This window comes from Populus nigra, chromosome 5, assembly GCF_951802175.1.
Source record: "Populus nigra chromosome 5, ddPopNigr1.1, whole genome shotgun sequence".
NCBI lineage: Eukaryota > Viridiplantae > Streptophyta > Magnoliopsida > Malpighiales > Salicaceae > Populus > Populus nigra.
Genome location: NC_084856.1, coordinates 2,347,477 through 2,365,126, shown reverse-complemented (window position 1 = coordinate 2,365,126; position 17,650 = coordinate 2,347,477). Strand labels below are relative to the sequence as shown.

At 33.5% G+C, this 17,650-nt stretch overlaps 1 protein-coding gene across 1 annotated transcript; it reads left to right on the top strand.

Annotated features, from left to right (window-relative positions):
- Positions 1-4,181: 4,181 nt before the first annotated feature.
- On the top strand, positions 4,182-9,753 carry LOC133694944 (U-box domain-containing protein 3-like). Its single transcript, XM_062116635.1, has 5 exons — positions 4,182-4,378; positions 6,131-6,410; positions 6,854-6,970; positions 7,176-9,044; positions 9,311-9,753. Exons 2-5 carry the CDS (start codon positions 6,135-6,137, stop codon positions 9,374-9,376), a joined length of 2,328 nt encoding a protein of 775 aa, XP_061972619.1. The 5' UTR covers positions 4,182-4,378; positions 6,131-6,134; the 3' UTR covers positions 9,377-9,753.
- Positions 9,754-17,650: the final 7,897 nt, after the last annotated feature.

Here is a 17,650-nt window from a genome sequence, read left to right as displayed (position 1 = left end):
CACTTCACTGTATGGCGAGAGGAATTAAAGTTGGTCCATATCCACGACAGATTATAGCTGGCAATTGCTTGTTAAAACACTTCATGAGACAAAAAGTACGGTTAGGTCGTCATTAAGACAAAAGAAAGCTGTCTTGCTCGAATACAAACACCGTCAAGATGTAATAGAGCAGAACACAGTTGCTCGAGTCTCCCTGTCTACCTGGTTCTGCTGTTATCATGCTATCACGACAATCATTCAGTATTTCATTACAGCAAGAACAAAAAACTTAAGTTTTTTGGTATTTCTTATTCATAAGAAATCATCAGGTAGCATCTTATTAGTGTCGCGTTGCATGAAAGATAAATATAAAACAAATAAATATGTCTGCTTGAAGGAAGTAAGATGCATTCATCACAATGAATTTATATTTAAACAAAGACTAAATAGTCTACCAAGATGAGAGGAAATTATTAATTTATATTCTTTAATTTACATATAAATATAAGATATAAATATATAATTGATTGAAAATCTGAGTTGATAAATTTTTACTTATGATTTAGCTCTCAAAAATAACCATTCACTCATAAATCACGTCAAATAATATATTGGGTGTGTATGCACACACATAACAATTGAATTTATTTTTAAGAAAAAATTAAAATAAATTTTTATTAATTTAAAAGGAAAGAACATAAAAATATGTTATCTTCATCCCGCCTATCCTTTTCTTTTATGTTTCACAACAGTAATAAATTATTGTTTTTGTTTAAAACTATTATACATGGAGAATCTCTTAAAATATTTGTTTTTAGAATCTCTGGTTAGAGTGCAATAATGTCGATGGAAGAAATTCTCAAACAAAAAGTTCAAAGCCATTATGAATCGAACAACCAGAGTTGTCTTTATGTTGTTCATTTATCTGATTGACAACAAACAAAAATGTTATGGATTTTCAGATGACTTGACTGCCTCTTGATAGTTTTTTTTTTGTTTTCTTTTTTTAATGTTCAGCAAATCAGATACTTAGTTTACAAACTAGACAGGTTTATTGTGATATACCATGGATCAGTTAATTTTTTTTTAAAAAAATAAGATTTTAACCGGGTTTAATAAACTTAATTAATTTAATAATATAAATAAAAAATATAATAGTAAATAAAGTAAAACAAATTGACAACAAAAAATACAAAAAAAAACTAACATGAACCCATTCATATTAGTATGCCACATATGCAATTTGATCGTGACACCACAGTAATTGGTTAAAAAAACAAAATAAAATCATTAAATTTAATTATTAAATAACCAATATCAAAAGGTGGAATTGATTTTTTTAAAAATAAATTAACAAAAAATATCTTGCCAAGTATCAAATAGTTCCTCAATTAATATTATATTAATGAAAAAACCATTAGCAAATATGAAAATGCCCCTCGACATTAATTTTAATTTTTCTTCTTTTAATGATTTTTAATTATTTCATCATGCAATTAAAATAATAAAATGCTTGTTTGTCTCTAAGTTGTTGAGTAACGACTAATAAACCACGTGAAAATACTTTAATACCCTTGAAAGTTACCGTTGATTTTTCTGATAAAAGGTGTCACGGGGTCAATTTTTCACTCTTAAAAATAGACCTCGCGCATCAGTCTAGTCCCGCTAGATTCAGTCTTTCCCTCATCAATTCACTCGTATTTTGCCTACGACTAGTTTGTCCCACAAACCCAAGAGATCCCCACACTCTTTCAATGTCACAAGCAAGCGGAATAACACTAATGAATATAAACAGAATACAAAATACAACAGATTACATGAATAAGTCCCAACCTTTTCATTAACTCAATTCAAGGATTACACAAAGTCCATCTTGTGTGCTATGCCCAATTCCGTTTTGCATGCTACACATTTACAACCTATCTATTTACAAGATAATGGAAGTTACAAGTATAAACTACCCCTAACTCCCTGCACAGCTGGAGCACCCATTATCCCATGTTCTGGCCAGCTTCTTCCTCATATAAGAAATTGTTGCAACTGCCGATAACTGCTCCCAGAACTACCACAACTGCATTGACATGTTCTCCCACGAGCCAATTGTCCACTACTAGCACACATGCTGCCAGCGTAACTGCCTCGCATGCCTTGGACCGTCCGCTGTCCAAGTCAGGATTCGTTGCCGAACATCAACCATGCCCTGCCCAATCGTTGACGCACATTGCTGCTGAATCTGCCAACGCCCATGCACGATGCCCCTGTCGATGCATGCTGTCATTCCTGCCAGTAGTGTTTACGTCAAGTCTAGGACTGCCTATTGTCCAAATTTATCGCCAGCCCCTGTTGCTGATTTTGTCGACGCTGCCAAATTCCTCGACGCTGCCGATCTCACCAGTGCCGCCGAATTTCCCACTGTCCCCTTGTGTCATCCCAGCACTGTTTCGTCAAGTCTTGGACAATTTTCGCCCAAGTCACTACTCTCGTTAGCATACTGTTGCGCTAGCTGTAGTGTGCTACCGCACACACACTCTGTCGATTTTCGTTATTATCACGCGAGCTGCCACCCCGTAGCTACTATCCATCAATGCTTTTCGTCAGCCTATACCTTGACGGAGTTTAACCCTGTGACAGAGGGGTTTAACAACCAGCCATTACACCTTTTCGGTGAACATTGTAGATGGACATGGCCGAATAGTGTTTTCCGAAGAGGGTTTAACTTGTATTAATGTCTATAGTAAGTTCACAACTAAGTTTTAATCTCAAACTAGTTGGGATTGGCTGCAGCCTGCATCAGTTTCATTTTCTTTTTATATCACCCTACATGATTACGGAAAGGTATTGAATAGTGGCAAAGAGGCAAAGATTTGGTTTGCCGCATCCTAATCTGGTTTGTGATATAAAAAACACTCTTGTCATGTTGTTAAGGCTGGATTATAAAGCGTGTTTGGAATTACTGTTGTAATTGTTTTTAAAAATATTTTTTATTTAAAAATATATTAAAATAATATTTTTTTTATTTTAAAAAAATTATTTTTGATATTAAATACATTAAAATAATAAAAAAATAAAAAAAAATTAATTTAAAATAAAAAAATTAAATTTTTTTAAAATATTTTTCAAATACAAAAAACAGCTGAAATCCACAAAGCAGACAAAGGATAATGATGTGGGCTTCTAATTCTATGTATCTGATCCTAGGCCGTAGGCTAGAGTGTCAGTTCTTGTTTCTCTTTCGATCCGAGCAGAGGCATGGACAAGAGTGTCCCGAAGTATGAAGCTGCCCTTGAATAATATAAGGGATCACTTTTATTAAAACCTTAAACTAATCACATGATTACAGACGGTAAGGGGCAGTCTCTTAAGAATACAATATACCTCCGAATCATAGACTCGATCCTCGAGTTCTCTTTTTATGAGGGTGATAGTTAGATGTGCTCGAGTTTTGTGAAACCAAACGCCAGTCGGCAGCCCAGAGCAAAAATCCAAGTCCTCAAGCTTTTCTTCATCTAATTTATCCGTTGAAGAAGAAAAAAAATTAAATTATTCAATTTTCGGATCATTTTTTAAATAAATAAATAAATCAATTTAGACTAATTATTTTAATTACATCGATGTTGTTATTAAAAAAAAATTGAAATGGATCCGATCAAATTGATCAAATTAACCGGATTATTAAAAATTCATCACATAGAATTTCATCTTAACAAAATTAATTTTGAAAATAAAATTCATCAATGATTTTTAAAAAGAACTTTTGCTCTCAAAAGAGTAAATTACCATTAAAAAATTCATGTTAAAATTTGCAATTAGCAAAACTAAAGAGAGATTCAAGGGTATATTAGCCATTTACTAAAGGTCGTTTCCACATCTGCATACTAATCATAGTATTTCTCTGTAGCTAAAGTAATTTATCCACTTTGGATATCATTCCATTGCATCAGCAAATTATATATATATAAAAAAAGTGCCTTGACTTTCCCCTTTTCACCTTCTCCCTAATCCAATCTTAATTAACCTAATCTTGATTCCATTACTACTAATCCCATTCCATCTCTCTGTCTCCACTGTTCATCATGATTCTTAATTAATTTTCTTCCCCCCACTAAACACAACAAATCCGCAATCAACCCTAAAGGGCCCCTAAATTAATAATTAAAAAAACAACTGGGTCCCACTAGTTTTAACCCTTTTATTTTATTTTCCCTCGATTTGTTCACAGTCTCTCTCCAATGCAGCTTTGTAATGAGAGCAGGGCATCGGTTCTCTATCCACACTGTTTTTTCAAGGCATAAAGCATGGATCTTTGATAACTTTTGTACAAGTTATACGTCTATGTCCACCAGGATCTGCTTTTTAGGCCTTGATTCACCGGCTTGAGCTACTCATATAGATTGTAAAGGTATTCTTTTGATCACAAGGTTTTGGTGATGTTCAAGAAATGTTACTTTTTTCTGCACAATTTGTGCTATTTGGAAGTATTGTTTTGATGGGTGGTTGTTTGTTTTTGGATTCAAGCTTTGGTTCTTCTATGAGGTGCTGAGTGAAATCCTTGGAAATTGTGATATAACAAGTGGGTGGTGATTTTTGACGCACTATTCTTTACCAAATCGTTTTTTATGGTGGCTGGTTTTCTGATTCTGTTTTGTAACGTGATTTTTGACGCACTATTCTTTACCAAATCGTTTTTTATGGTGGCTGGTTTTCTGATTCTGTTTTGTAACCTACCTGGGGCTAGAAATATTAGGTGTCTGTGGAAACTGAGAAGAAAAGAGTAATTTTAGATCTCATGTTGTTTTGATTCTAAGAACTGAGTGTGAATTCTGTTCTTCTTGGTCACATGATGTTTGTAAGATTATAAGGGTTCTTGTTGTTCTGTCTTGAATTAGAGTGATCAGTTCTGTTCTACTTGGTCAAATGGTCTTTATAAGATTGTAAGCAATTGATTTTCCTGTTTTTCTGAATTTGCAGAGGTCAAAGATTTTAATTTTATTCCCCCAGGCGTTATTAGCAACCAATGTATATTTAAAATGGTAGTCATCAAATGAAAGCTAAGGACTCTCTTTTGTTTTATTGATGGCAAGCAGGGAACAATTGAGATATTGATTTTTTTTTCCGATATGGTAAAATGGAATCACCTCATTATGAAATAAAAGAAGTTACCAAAAAATGGCTTTGCTTATTTTTTCTAAAGAGGCAAGGTCTGACTAGTGTCAAAGTCATAGCAAATTCAAGGAAATGATTTTTTAGCATGTTGTTGCATATTTGTTCAAGGGCTCGTCTTTCCTTTATTGTAGGGTTAGATGCACAAAAATACAGTATATTTTCTAATAATTTGTGCTCTCTGGTCGTTCAGCAACATGTGAATTCATTATATGTCCTCTTGTTCCCATGTAAAATCTCTGCCTACAATTAAGCAACACTCCTAGGCACACTGTAGAAGGGAATTTTCTTATATGGAATTGAGGTTTGAGATAGCTTTTTGTTGCGTTTAATGATGCCACTTACTCGGCCCCATGGGATAACTTGAGGGCACTTGCATGGTGGCTGGGTCAGGACCTCTTGTGCCAAGTGGAGACAGAATGCATAAAATGCCGAGACCAACTGAGAATAGAGCATCTTACTTCAGCTTTATTTGGAGGGAAGGCATTTCATTGATTTGGGTCCAAGCATCATTGTGGTGCTGCCCTATGTAGATTTACTGACCTTGTTGACTGTGAGCATGTGGAGTTTGCTGCTAGGCTTGGCTAATTGATTAGGCTCACACATGATAATTATCAACCAAATGTTGATGATATCTGATTTTGGTATTTATGCATGTTTGATGGTCCTTTAACCATTCATCTTTGGATTTACATGTCTACATAATGAGATAATTACTACGTGATGAGGTATTTGTATAAATTTAGTGTTTTCTGGACCGACCTTTTGTCCCTTCTTAAAATGAAAAACACAAAAATCTTAACATGTGAAATCTTGTTAAGGTTACACGAAAAAATTTGTGTTCAAGATCAAGAACCACAAACCTATCATTGTTGTTGTAAAGAAATAGTCTGACACTATTCTGATTGGAAACTCCTTTTGCATTAAAAATGTTTGTTTTTTTCCTCTTTTGTTTTAATGCAATCTCTTTGCTATGCTTTATGAAAAGCAGGTCAATGGACACATCATCTGTAAGATGTCTTATCAACACTATTTCTCGATTCATTCATCTTGTTTCATGTCAGACAAGGAAGTTTATGCCTATTCAAAAGGATTATAAGAGCATGGTTATGATGTTGAAGCATTTGAAACCAGTTCTTGATGGAGTTTTTGATTACGGCATATCTTCAGATGAAGTCCTATGTAAAGAGTGTGAAGAACTTGATACAACTGTTAATGAGGCTCGTGAATTTATGGAGAACTGGTGTCCACAGATGAGCAAGATTTGCAGCGTGAGTAATTCTGAACAGCTTATTTGCGTGTAGTGGATCAAATATACAGTGTGTAATGCTTTCAGATGGAGTTCAAAATATTGGCCTTCATTATTTCTATGTGCTGGTTCTTCCATGATGAAGCTCATATTGTTGCTTGAAAAACTAAGCAACGAAAGTAGTCTTCTATCATGTAATTGTTAGTCTGAAATTGTCTTTCTGATCCACGCTAAAGAAGCCAACATATATGAATTCTATAAGATTATGTGAGGCTTGCAAGTTAGAAGAACAAATGCAACCTGAAACTGTAATGGAATCTCTTCCTTTTATTTTCATTTCTTTTTTCCTTGGCAATCAAATGTAGCTGTTTATGATATTCGAACACGTGAGCTTTGACTTGGGATGGCCGGGGAGGTAGTTGAGATTCAAACTCTTAATGGACATGTGGTTTTTTCTCCGTCCAGGTCCAGCAAAGTGAAGCACTGTTGAAGAAAATCCAGAGCTCTGCGCTGGAGATTTGTCAAATATTATGTAGATTGTTGCAGAGTTCTCCATCCGCTTCAACTTTAACTATTGTTCAGGTGTGGATAGAGTTGGGATATTTGTGCCACGCTGTTTTCTTTTTAACTAGACAGTTCCTGGTGGTTTACTTTTTTTTTTTCATTTTATATTTTTGATTTTTTTTAATGTGGTCTAATCTATCAGATTGGTCTAATCATTATACTATTTTAGTTGTTTAGTTGCATATGTCTAATGTGGGACTGATTTCTGTTTAAATGTTTCCAGCACTGTATGCAGGAACTTCAAGGTTTGAAACACGAAACAATAACAGAACTTATAGAAGAGGCTCTGAGAAGTCTAAGCGATGATGTTTCTCCTTGCACTAATCATCTTATGAAACTTACTGAAACACTTGGTTTAACATCAAATCAGGAACTCTTGAAAGAAAGTGTGGCAGTGGAGAAGGAGAGGATCAATGTTAAAGTCAATAAAGCAAAAGGGGACTTGGATCAAATTGACCAAATTGTGGATCTGATCTCTCACATACGTAATTGGTTGCTTAAAGTTGAGCGCTTTGATCCTAAGAGTGGTGCCCCAATTCCTCCGTACTTTCGGTGTCCATTATCTTTGGAGCTCATGCTAGACCCAGTGATCGTGGCTTCTGGTCAAACTTATGATAGGGTGTCCATCCGGAAGTGGCTTGATCATGGGCTGAGCATATGCCCTAGGACCCGTCAGACACTCTCTCACACAAATGTCATTCCCAATTACACTGTCAAAGCTATGATAGCAAATTGGTGTGAGGAAAACAATGTAAGAGTTTCAAGCGACTCTGTCCCATCACATCATGATTTATTGCACTTGGATAGTTTTCGTTATCGTTGTTCTTTGCACAGTAGCAATTCTACATCAAGATCATCCATTGAAGTTGGGAATGGATTTGAGAAACAGAAGATTGGTGTTTCATCTAGATTAAGTGGTGAAGAATTTAATCGGTATCATGTCATGGGGATTGAAAGCTTTGAGCGCCCATCCCACGAACTTTCATATATACATAGCAGGAGTGAATCAACCTCAAGTGCCATCTCCAGTATTGAATATGTGCCTCCAGCATCAGATGAGATGTTGAAGTTATTAACCATGCATGACAATGTGAATGACTTGTCAGGAGAGATAACTTTTGAATGTCCTGCTGTTTCTCCTTCCAATAAAGTAAAGGGATTTTCTCCCTGTTTATCAGGAAGGCAATTTCACAGTCCTAAATATGATATGGCCAGCAATGGAAGCCATAACTATAGCAGAACAAACTCCCTTCAGTTTTCCGACTCAGGTTCTCATGATCTATGTACAACTTCTCAAGTCAAGAAGTTGGTTGAAGGGCTTAAAAGCCAATCAAATGAAGTAAAGACTAAAGCGGCTGAAGAACTAAGGCTTCTAGCAAAGCACAATGTCGAGAATCGCATCATTATAGGCCATTCTGGTGCTATCAGACCATTACTTTCACTGCTGTACTCAGAAGTGAAGATAACCCAGGAACATGCTGCCACAGCCGTGTTGAATCTATCAATCAACGAAGAAAATAAAGCCATGATTGCAGAAGCAGGAGCAATAGAACCACTTATTCATGTCTTAAGATCAGGAAATGATGGTGCCAAAGAGAATTCTGCAGCAGCTCTATTTAGCCTTTCTGTTTTAGAAGAATACAAAGCCAAGATAGGCCGTTCTGGTGCTGTCAAAGCCTTGGTGGATCTTCTTGCCTGTGGGACTATAAGAGGTAAAAAGGATGCGGCTACTGCCTTGTTTAACCTTTCAATCTTTCATGAAAACAAGGCTCGAATAGTTCAAGCAGGAGCTGTGAAGTATCTAGTTGAGTTGATGGATCCTGTCACTGGGATGGTTGACAAGGCAGTCGCTCTTCTTGCAAACTTGTCAACAATCAGCGAAGGACGCATGGCCATTGCAAAAGCAGGAGGCATCCCATTGCTGGTTGAGGTTGTCGAATCAGGATCTCAAAGAGGAAAGGAGAACGCTGCCTCCATACTGATGCAGCTGTGCCTTAATAGTCCCAAGTTTTGTACCCTTGTTTTGCAAGAAGGGGCTGTTCCTCCACTTGTTGCATTGTCCCAGTCAGGCACCCCAAGAGCGAAGGAAAAGGTATGCAGCTAATCTCATCTTTCCTTGTTTGTACTGTAGCTGTTCTGGTATCTGCTAGCTAGCCAAATTATAGTGGAGGCCGTTGGTACCTTTTACCAGTTAGGAAAGGAAGCATGGTGGGTTGATTGTGATTGTATTCCTTATGATGTCAATTTTTTTATATATTTTAACTATAGGGGAATCAAGACCAAGAAGTTTTTTGACATTTAATGATGATGATGGATAGATATGCTAGATGATAATGTATGTTTGTATGTGTTATGTAGGCCCAGCAGCTTCTCAGTCACTTCCGTAGTCAGAGAGAAGGTTCCGCAGGAAAGGGTAAATCATGAAGAGGGACAAATTTTGTTAGATTTTCTAATTTTTCTTTTGTTTTTATAGTCTGCCTCGTGTATCTTCTCTGCATCAAGATGATCCATTGGGAAATATTCTTCCATGTTTCTTTAGGTTTGAGCCATATTTATTTTCCTTGCAGTCATGATTTATTTCTCATTAGGAAAGAGAGGAGTGTCAGTGTGTTGGCTAGAATTTAGTTTTCCCAAGAATATAGCTTGCCCTATTATTTTGTGTGCAGTCACTGGGAAATTTTTATTTGATTTTTCAATTGATTAAGTTCTTCATATTGTACATATCCTGTATATATGCTATTAACTGTTGCAGTCTGCTATATAATGGAAATAAATGATATTGATGCCATTTGACAGAAAAATCCCCAGTTTTGATGGTTTAACTAATTTGTTGTCGTGCAAGTAGTTGCATTGGAGGCATTGCATCAATGCCTGCCTGCCTGCCTGCCTGCCGAGTACATTCTTGATGCATGTAGATATTGAAATGCGAAAAACAGCTGGAAACCTATGGTGATTAGGTGTTGGCTGCAAGTTTTAGCAATATCATGGCTGCTGATGTCCTTAATTAAGGTGTTGCACCTTGCTGTTGATATGGATAAACCTTTTTGTATGCTTTTTTGTCCACGTGTATGCTTTCTGGCCTTTGTTTTTTGGTCTCTTCCTTGACCATAAAGAAACCTATGGTGATTGATACCAGCCTTCTTTGCTGGAGAGAACTTCTACAAGAAAACACACCCTCGTGTTCTCTGCTTATCGTTCTCTCCCACTGAAAACAGAGAAATTGCTGTTGATGACAGTTGGGAAGACAGCTTATACAGCACGGGCTATGCTTATAGTAGGATTAAGAAAAGAAAATAATTTTCTGGCCATTAAAGCAGGGAAAGCTTGTAGCTCTTCCATTCCATCACGCCAAAATTTGTCACGTGAAAAGGTAGCTTTCATTTCATTGCTCTGTTTCTCTTCCCCTGTATCACAGCAAGATCAAAATCTTGAGGCATTGCTCCAAGATTGGTTTTCCAGTGATAAAAATCCTTTTTTTGTAAAAAGACCTTTCCGTCGAGACAGTGGCAGAATAAAAGCTCCCCCCCCCCCCCCCCCCCCCCCCGATAGAATGGCAGGCTTGGTCCACTCTAGTCATAAATGGGCCCAAACTCCATCTTCAAGGTTTTACTTTTTGGGTACGATAATACCTCTCACCAACCAGACTACAAATAGTGCACTGTTCCTCACCCATGACCTTCTTCCTCTTCTTCTTCTTCTTCTTCTTTCTTTTTTCTTTTTTGTTTTTTGGGAAGAATACATGACCTCTCACTTATTCTTCACATCAGTCCCTTTTGTTTGTTAGCTTTTCTTCTCCCATGGAAGAAAATAAGGCTTCCTACATGCTTTGTTTGCTAGTTCGTGTGTTTTTTTATACTATGAGGAAGAGTAATTTTTAATTAAAAATAAATTAAAATAATTTTTTTTAAAATTTTTTATTTTTAATATCAACACATCAAAATTATTCAAAAATATTTTAAAAAATATTAATTTAACATTTTTTAAAATAAAAAATAATTTAAAAAACATGTTATAACAGCAAAAACAAATCATTACTCAACAAATTTACTAGACAGATGTTTACATGCTTTTACTATGGACAAGGCTGAAATCCAGGTTAGGATATGTTTAGAAGAAAGTTAGCGATGCCCTTGTAAAATTTATTTTTCTTCCCTTTTTTCTCAAAATATACAGCAAATGATTTTTTATCCATCTCTAATAATAATGTAACTATTTATCAAAATAGCTACTCATACAATAACTCACCCATATTAAATACCATCCAGACCAACCAAACTTTAGTAGTAGGGTTGCCTGTACTTTTTATATTTGTTTGTCAGATTCGATTCATTACTTAAACGAGTTAGGCAAGGTGCACCATCAAGTTATTTTTAACTTTCTTGTCAAATTCTCTGTTTCAACCATGTCATGCAAGCCCATCTCCCTTATTAATAAGCTTGGGAAAAGTTAGAAAAACGTACCTAACTGAATTTAAGTTATCAGCAGGAGGTGAGACTTGCCAACAGCAATTATCAAGTTGTTTTTTCTTGTAATCCACCATCATAATCATATTTTCTTGATAGAGTATCTGGAAAAGGAGACTTGCATGGGGCAGGGCCTCAGTTGGCATAAAACCAGTTGTCTAATATTGGAGCAGTGCAGATGATGGCCTCTTGGTTGGCCCCTACCAGCACCAGAGCCTTCTTAATTTCCTCGGTCTGTTCACCATCTCGGTAGACCACTCTTGTGATGTCAAATTGGGACCTTCACAGTCACAGATTATGTTTGTACTCCATCTTGTAGGATCATTCGAGGCCATTGTTCCCCATCTCATATATAGCTCCTGCGATCAACAACAAGAAATCGATCAGCTTTAAATTGGTTGCAGAAGATAAACTGGTCACGTGGTTGCATTCCTTGAATCAAGCAAGGATAATATCAAACTTTGGTTCGAGCCACGTGGTTCCAGACATCCTTTTTCCCTACACTCCATCGGATTTTTCTACTCTCTGGTGATAATTATTAATTAAACAGCTAAAATATGAAAAGGACTGGTATTTGTTCCTCCCCATTATCTGACGATAAAGTTAATACTATTAGGTTATTGCAAATTGCAGGGTCCAAATGCTTCCTGGATTTGACATTATGGGATTGGGATGGATATCGAACTTGATGCTGACAACAACAATTGAACAGGTCAAGATGTGAATTAATTAATCAATATAAATGAAGATGGTGAATTACTCTTCTTTTTTTTCTTAATTTTATATGTTGAGGTTATTGTTTTCTATATAATGGAACTTATCCTTCTCTAGTCTGTCGACTTTCGATAGAAATTAAAAAATAATCATCCAGAAATGACAAGATTTTCACTCCACTCATGACTCGATGTTGAGGTGGTGATAGCACAAATAATCATCATAATTAATCTTTTATCTCATGATCATCCCGGCATGTAAAGCTAGCTAGCTAGCTAGCTAGCTTTCGCCATAATTAAGATCTATGATTATCTAATTATTTGCGAAATCTTATTGATGTTATATTTAGAGTATGAAATACAGTGCTTGTATGCATAAACTATAAGGCACGGGAGTCTTAAATATATTCAATACGATATGGATTATTAATTAATTCTCATATAACCATATTATATATAAAAAAAAATAAAAAACTATTCAATTCGCCCTGGAAGAAATTAAAAATGTGTTCTATAATCTCCCAAGATCTTGGCATTCCTTCAGTGCTTCCTGCGCATGGCACACGCCAACACTAAGCATTACATAAAAATATTATATTACACTATATAATAATTAATTAACTACAGTTTTTTTCTTGAAATAAAATAGTCCTGACACAACAATCTCATAACCTAGACAAAAACTCTATAAAAGGATTCAAAAATAGCTACTGTTGTTTTGTAGTTCTTGCATTATTTTACATGCCTCTCTCGGTATACTTATGTTTCCTTGAGCCATCCTATCCTATTAAATTCTGTGTTCGACAAATCGGGTAAAAGTGAGAAAAGAACAGGAAAACATCCATGTCTGAAATTGATGTACTACAATTAATATTTTAACTGTGTGGAATTTATTAATAAACGCAAAGGTTTGTTAAGATGAATCTATTATTTGCTGAAAAGCTCGGGACAATGATATCTTTGTAATACTTTTTATATGTTTTGCTTTGCTTTTCTCTAGGTAATTAAGGTGGAATGTGATGCGGGCTGTGTGCGGACAGCCCTTGCTCCCTTTTCGCTCCTTCGGTATTGCATTTTTATTCGTGGTTGAATGTGTTTTAAAAACGTGTTTGTTTTAATAAAATATTAATTTGTTATTTTTTTAGTTTTTTTTTATGATTTTAATAGGCCAATGTTAAAAAAAATTTAAAAAACTTATTTTAATATATATTTTTTAATGATACATCGTTAATTTCAATTATATAATAATAGGACACATGTTTTAGTGGTATTACTAGAATACTGCCTGTAGTGCGTTAGTATTTGAATCAATTTTTTTATGTAAAAAAATTTTATATGCGTAAAAGTAACCGAGTAAGGGTTGATTTAATGTGATTTAGTTAATTTAATAGATTCAAAAACAACCTGGATAACCAATAAAAATAAGTTAATCCGTCAAACTCATGACTAAGATCATAAAACCGAGATAACCTCATAAAAAATAAGTTAGAACAAACTAGAAAGTCTAATTCCCAAATCAACAAAATATTAAATGATAAAATCTTAAAAAATCAATTAAAAGAATAAGACAAATGCGTTAACCCGCCAAACTATAACCTTGATTATGAACTAGGTTTAGATAACCTCATAGAAAAAAAAATAAAAAAAATCATAAAAATTGATCCTTAACAAATCAAATATTAAAAGATGAAGTTGATAAAAAAAACTGGGTTAACCAGCCAAAACAATGACTCGAGTCATGAGGCTCTGATAACTACATAGAAAAAAATAAAAAATAAATCATGAAGTTAAGTTCCTTAAAAACCAAATATTAAAAAATAAAAATAAAACATGAATTAAAAAAATAGAACAAAGAAATACTAAGATTAATAGTGTTTTATGAGGCGGTGTACAGTGAAAGCACAATCTTTTTTAGTATTTTAGATTATAAAACAGAGACATCCATATAAAAAATAAATCGATACAAATCATAAAATACAATTTTAAAAAACTAAAGGGTGAAGAATAAAATTAAAATTAAAAAAAAAACATACATTAAAAAAACAAGATAAAACACTATTAAAATAAATAATACATATACGTTTGAAAAGCACCATCTCCTGTTAATACCATGACGTGTTAAGTTCAACTTATTACCGTTTACTTATTATAAAGTTTCTTAATTATTATTATTACCGGCTGTGTGAAACTTTGGCTTACCGGTTAATATTAAATAATAGAGAATTGATTCGAGAGGACTTCTATAGTTCCACGGGTCTTCTTTCCTTTGCCTTCACGCTATTACCTTCTTTATTATTCGGCGACACGTGGCTTTCCTTTTGAATTTTATAACTTGACTGCTGATTGCAGGTCAATGGTAGTATTGTAAAATACAACCCCAATTTTGCAGGTCTTGTTTTTTTTCTTTCTCCACTCTTGTCTTCTACCTCTGACTCTGTGCTCAGTTCTTGGCTTCTCTCTCCCTCCCTCCCCTCACAGTCCCTTTTTCTTCATCTTTTCCTCTGTAATTATATATTTCTATATAATTATGTGCACCATCGTGTTCTCTTCTCTATTCTTTTATATTAATATATTATAATTATAAAAAATAACAATTTAATACTTTTTATAAAAACAAGATATTTTTAAAAACTATATTCATTCACACACATGAATATTTTTTAAATTTTGGTCAACAGTTTGGAGATCATTTATCTATGCGTTATCTTGTTTATTTTTCAAAATCTAATTTTTTAAAAAATTAAATTTTTATATTTTTTTGATCATTTTGATATATTGATATTATAAATAATTTTTTAAAAAAATTATTTTAATATACTTTTAAGTAAAAAAAGATACAAAAAATAAATGCTATTGAAAGGTTTATTGAGTCCGAATTGTTTTTTCCTCGACAGAACCAGTGGTGTGTGTAGAGTTTGGACGGACACATATGGTCTGAAAAAGGTTACATGTAAAAAAAAAAAAAAACAAGTGAATGTCAGAGAAGTAAATATCTAATTTATTAGTGTTAAACTGGTTTTAAGTTTTAAACGAAGGTTTTTAGCAGGCCTCGGGTTTCCATATAAGAGGATGGTACTTAGCTACGTGGTGAGGGGGTACCCACGACCTAGGCTTGGACTATTCGAGTACCTGCTAACTTGTCGAGTAATGGCACTGGGGTCCGAGATGTTCCTATGTTTTTCATAATTTTAAAAAATTATTTGTTTTTTACTGTATTTTTTCACCTCAAATTATGATAAAACTTGAATCCGAGCCAAGTTATAACGTACAGTTTTTTCCAAATCTGAATTTTTTAAATAATGACAGTAAAAACTAATAAAATACCAAACATGCACCGAATCTTTCGACTAATTTTATGAAATTCAATATAAATCTGACAGAGTCAATACCAGAAAATTAAAAAAATAATATGGTTTTAACAAAAATAATTGAATTCTTTTTTTTTTTTGTTTTTAATCAACCCCTGAATCTGCAAACGGGGTGTCATAGGTGCTATAATTGCACGCTTACTTTTCAATTCGAAGACAATAAAGACAAAGCCCTTGTACTTACGGTGCTTTAAGATGTTTCGGTGCATTGAGCCTCCATAGCAGTAAATGTAGATCTCAACAACCCTTAGTTTCTGTTTAAGCTGCCCTCAGTTTGTAGGACAGTATCTAAGGTGGAGACCCAATTGGAAGTGTCAGTTATTAAGCAGAGTCTGGTCCCATTACAGCATGCACTTCCAAAACTCATGGAAACTCCACTTAAAACTAACTAATTTTGCTTTTAGTGCTGTGGTGTAGGATATAATGTTTTTTTTATATATATTAAAATCATTATTTTAGATCTCTAAATTTTTTTGGATATCAAGCATCGAAATAAATGAAAAATATTAATTTAATATTTTTTATAAAATAAACATATCCTTAGAATGTTTCTATACGTTATTATAAACCACCAAAACTACATTTCTAACATTAAGTAATATTCTAAAAGACGTGGGAAAAACACTGTAGCTTTCCCACGTCTTTTAACTTTTCCCACTTTTCTTATTATTTCCCCATTCCCCACACCTTTTACTTTCCTCATTATTTCCCCATTATTAATATAATAATAATAATAATAATAATAATTATTATTATAATTATTATTATATTATAACACATATATTTTTTTTTGTTTTTAATTTTTTTTCGTTTTGATTTATTTTTTTTATGCTTTTATGGTTTTTGTTTGCTTTTTTGTTTGTGTTTTTTTCTTTTAATGAATTTTTTTTGTTTAATTTAGTTTGTTAATGGTAAAAAAAAATTTATTTAGTTATCAGATTTTCATGAAATAGATCCCAAGTTTGATGAATTAATCTGGTATGACGAGTTAACCCGAAATTTTATTTTTTTTGCTTTTTTTCTTTTTAATTAATTTTTTTCGTTTAGTTTAATTTGTTAATGTTAAATTTTTTTCTATTTAATTATCAAGCTTTCATGACATGTATCCCGAGCTTGACAGGTTAACCCAATTAATTATGGGTTAACCCATCAATTTTTTTCCTATTTAGTTATCAAACTTTCATGACGCGAATCTAAGGTTTGACGAGTTAACCTGATTTGAAGGGTTAACCCAATTAATTCAGATTTTTTTTTCTTTTTCTTCATTAGTTTTTTTTTCATGTTGGGTTTTTTTTGTTTTTTTCTTTTTAATTAATCTATTTAATTTGCAGCCAGACCCATATCCAAGGCTCTTAGATCCAGTGTTACAACCAGACTCACTTAAACTTGAGTCATGTAAGTTTAATATTATTATTAATATTTTAAATATTACTCTTGAGTCAAGCGTTGCAGCTAGACCAAAGGCTCTTGAGTATATTTTTGCAAAAAAACATAACACTGATAGATCTTAGCTTTTATTGATATTTTTTATGCAAGAAAAAAATTCATGGCGTATGCCTTTGTTTTATTTTTGTTTTTTCCTTTTTTTAAAGCATTTTACTGTGGACTGCACACTGCAGTTCACAGTGAAAAAGATTATGCATTTAGTTTCTTTTTTTTAATCTTTTTATCTTTTGTAATTGTTCTTTTAATTTAGTTTATTAATATTAGATTTTTTCTGTTTAATTATCAGACTTTCATGATATGGATCTCAGATTTGACGGGTTAACCCAGTTGATTCAGATTGTTTTTCTTTTTCCTCATTAGTTTTGTTCTTTAGATTTCATCTTTTAATATTGTATGCAGTCCATGATGAAAAGGTTGATGCCTTTATTTTTTTTCTTTTTAATTAATTTTTTTTAGTTTGTTGATATTATTTTTTTTTTATTTAGTTATCAGACTTTCATGACATAAATCTCAGGTTTGACGGGTTAACCCAGTTAATTCAGATTTTTTTTCTTTTTCTTCATTAGTTTTTTTCTTCCTGTTAATTTTTGTTCTTTGATTTTTTTTAAATTAATCTATTTAATTGTCACACTTTTATGATACAACCTTATAGTCAGATCCACATCCAGTATTCTTGGGTCCGGTATTACAGCCAAGCTCACTTAAACT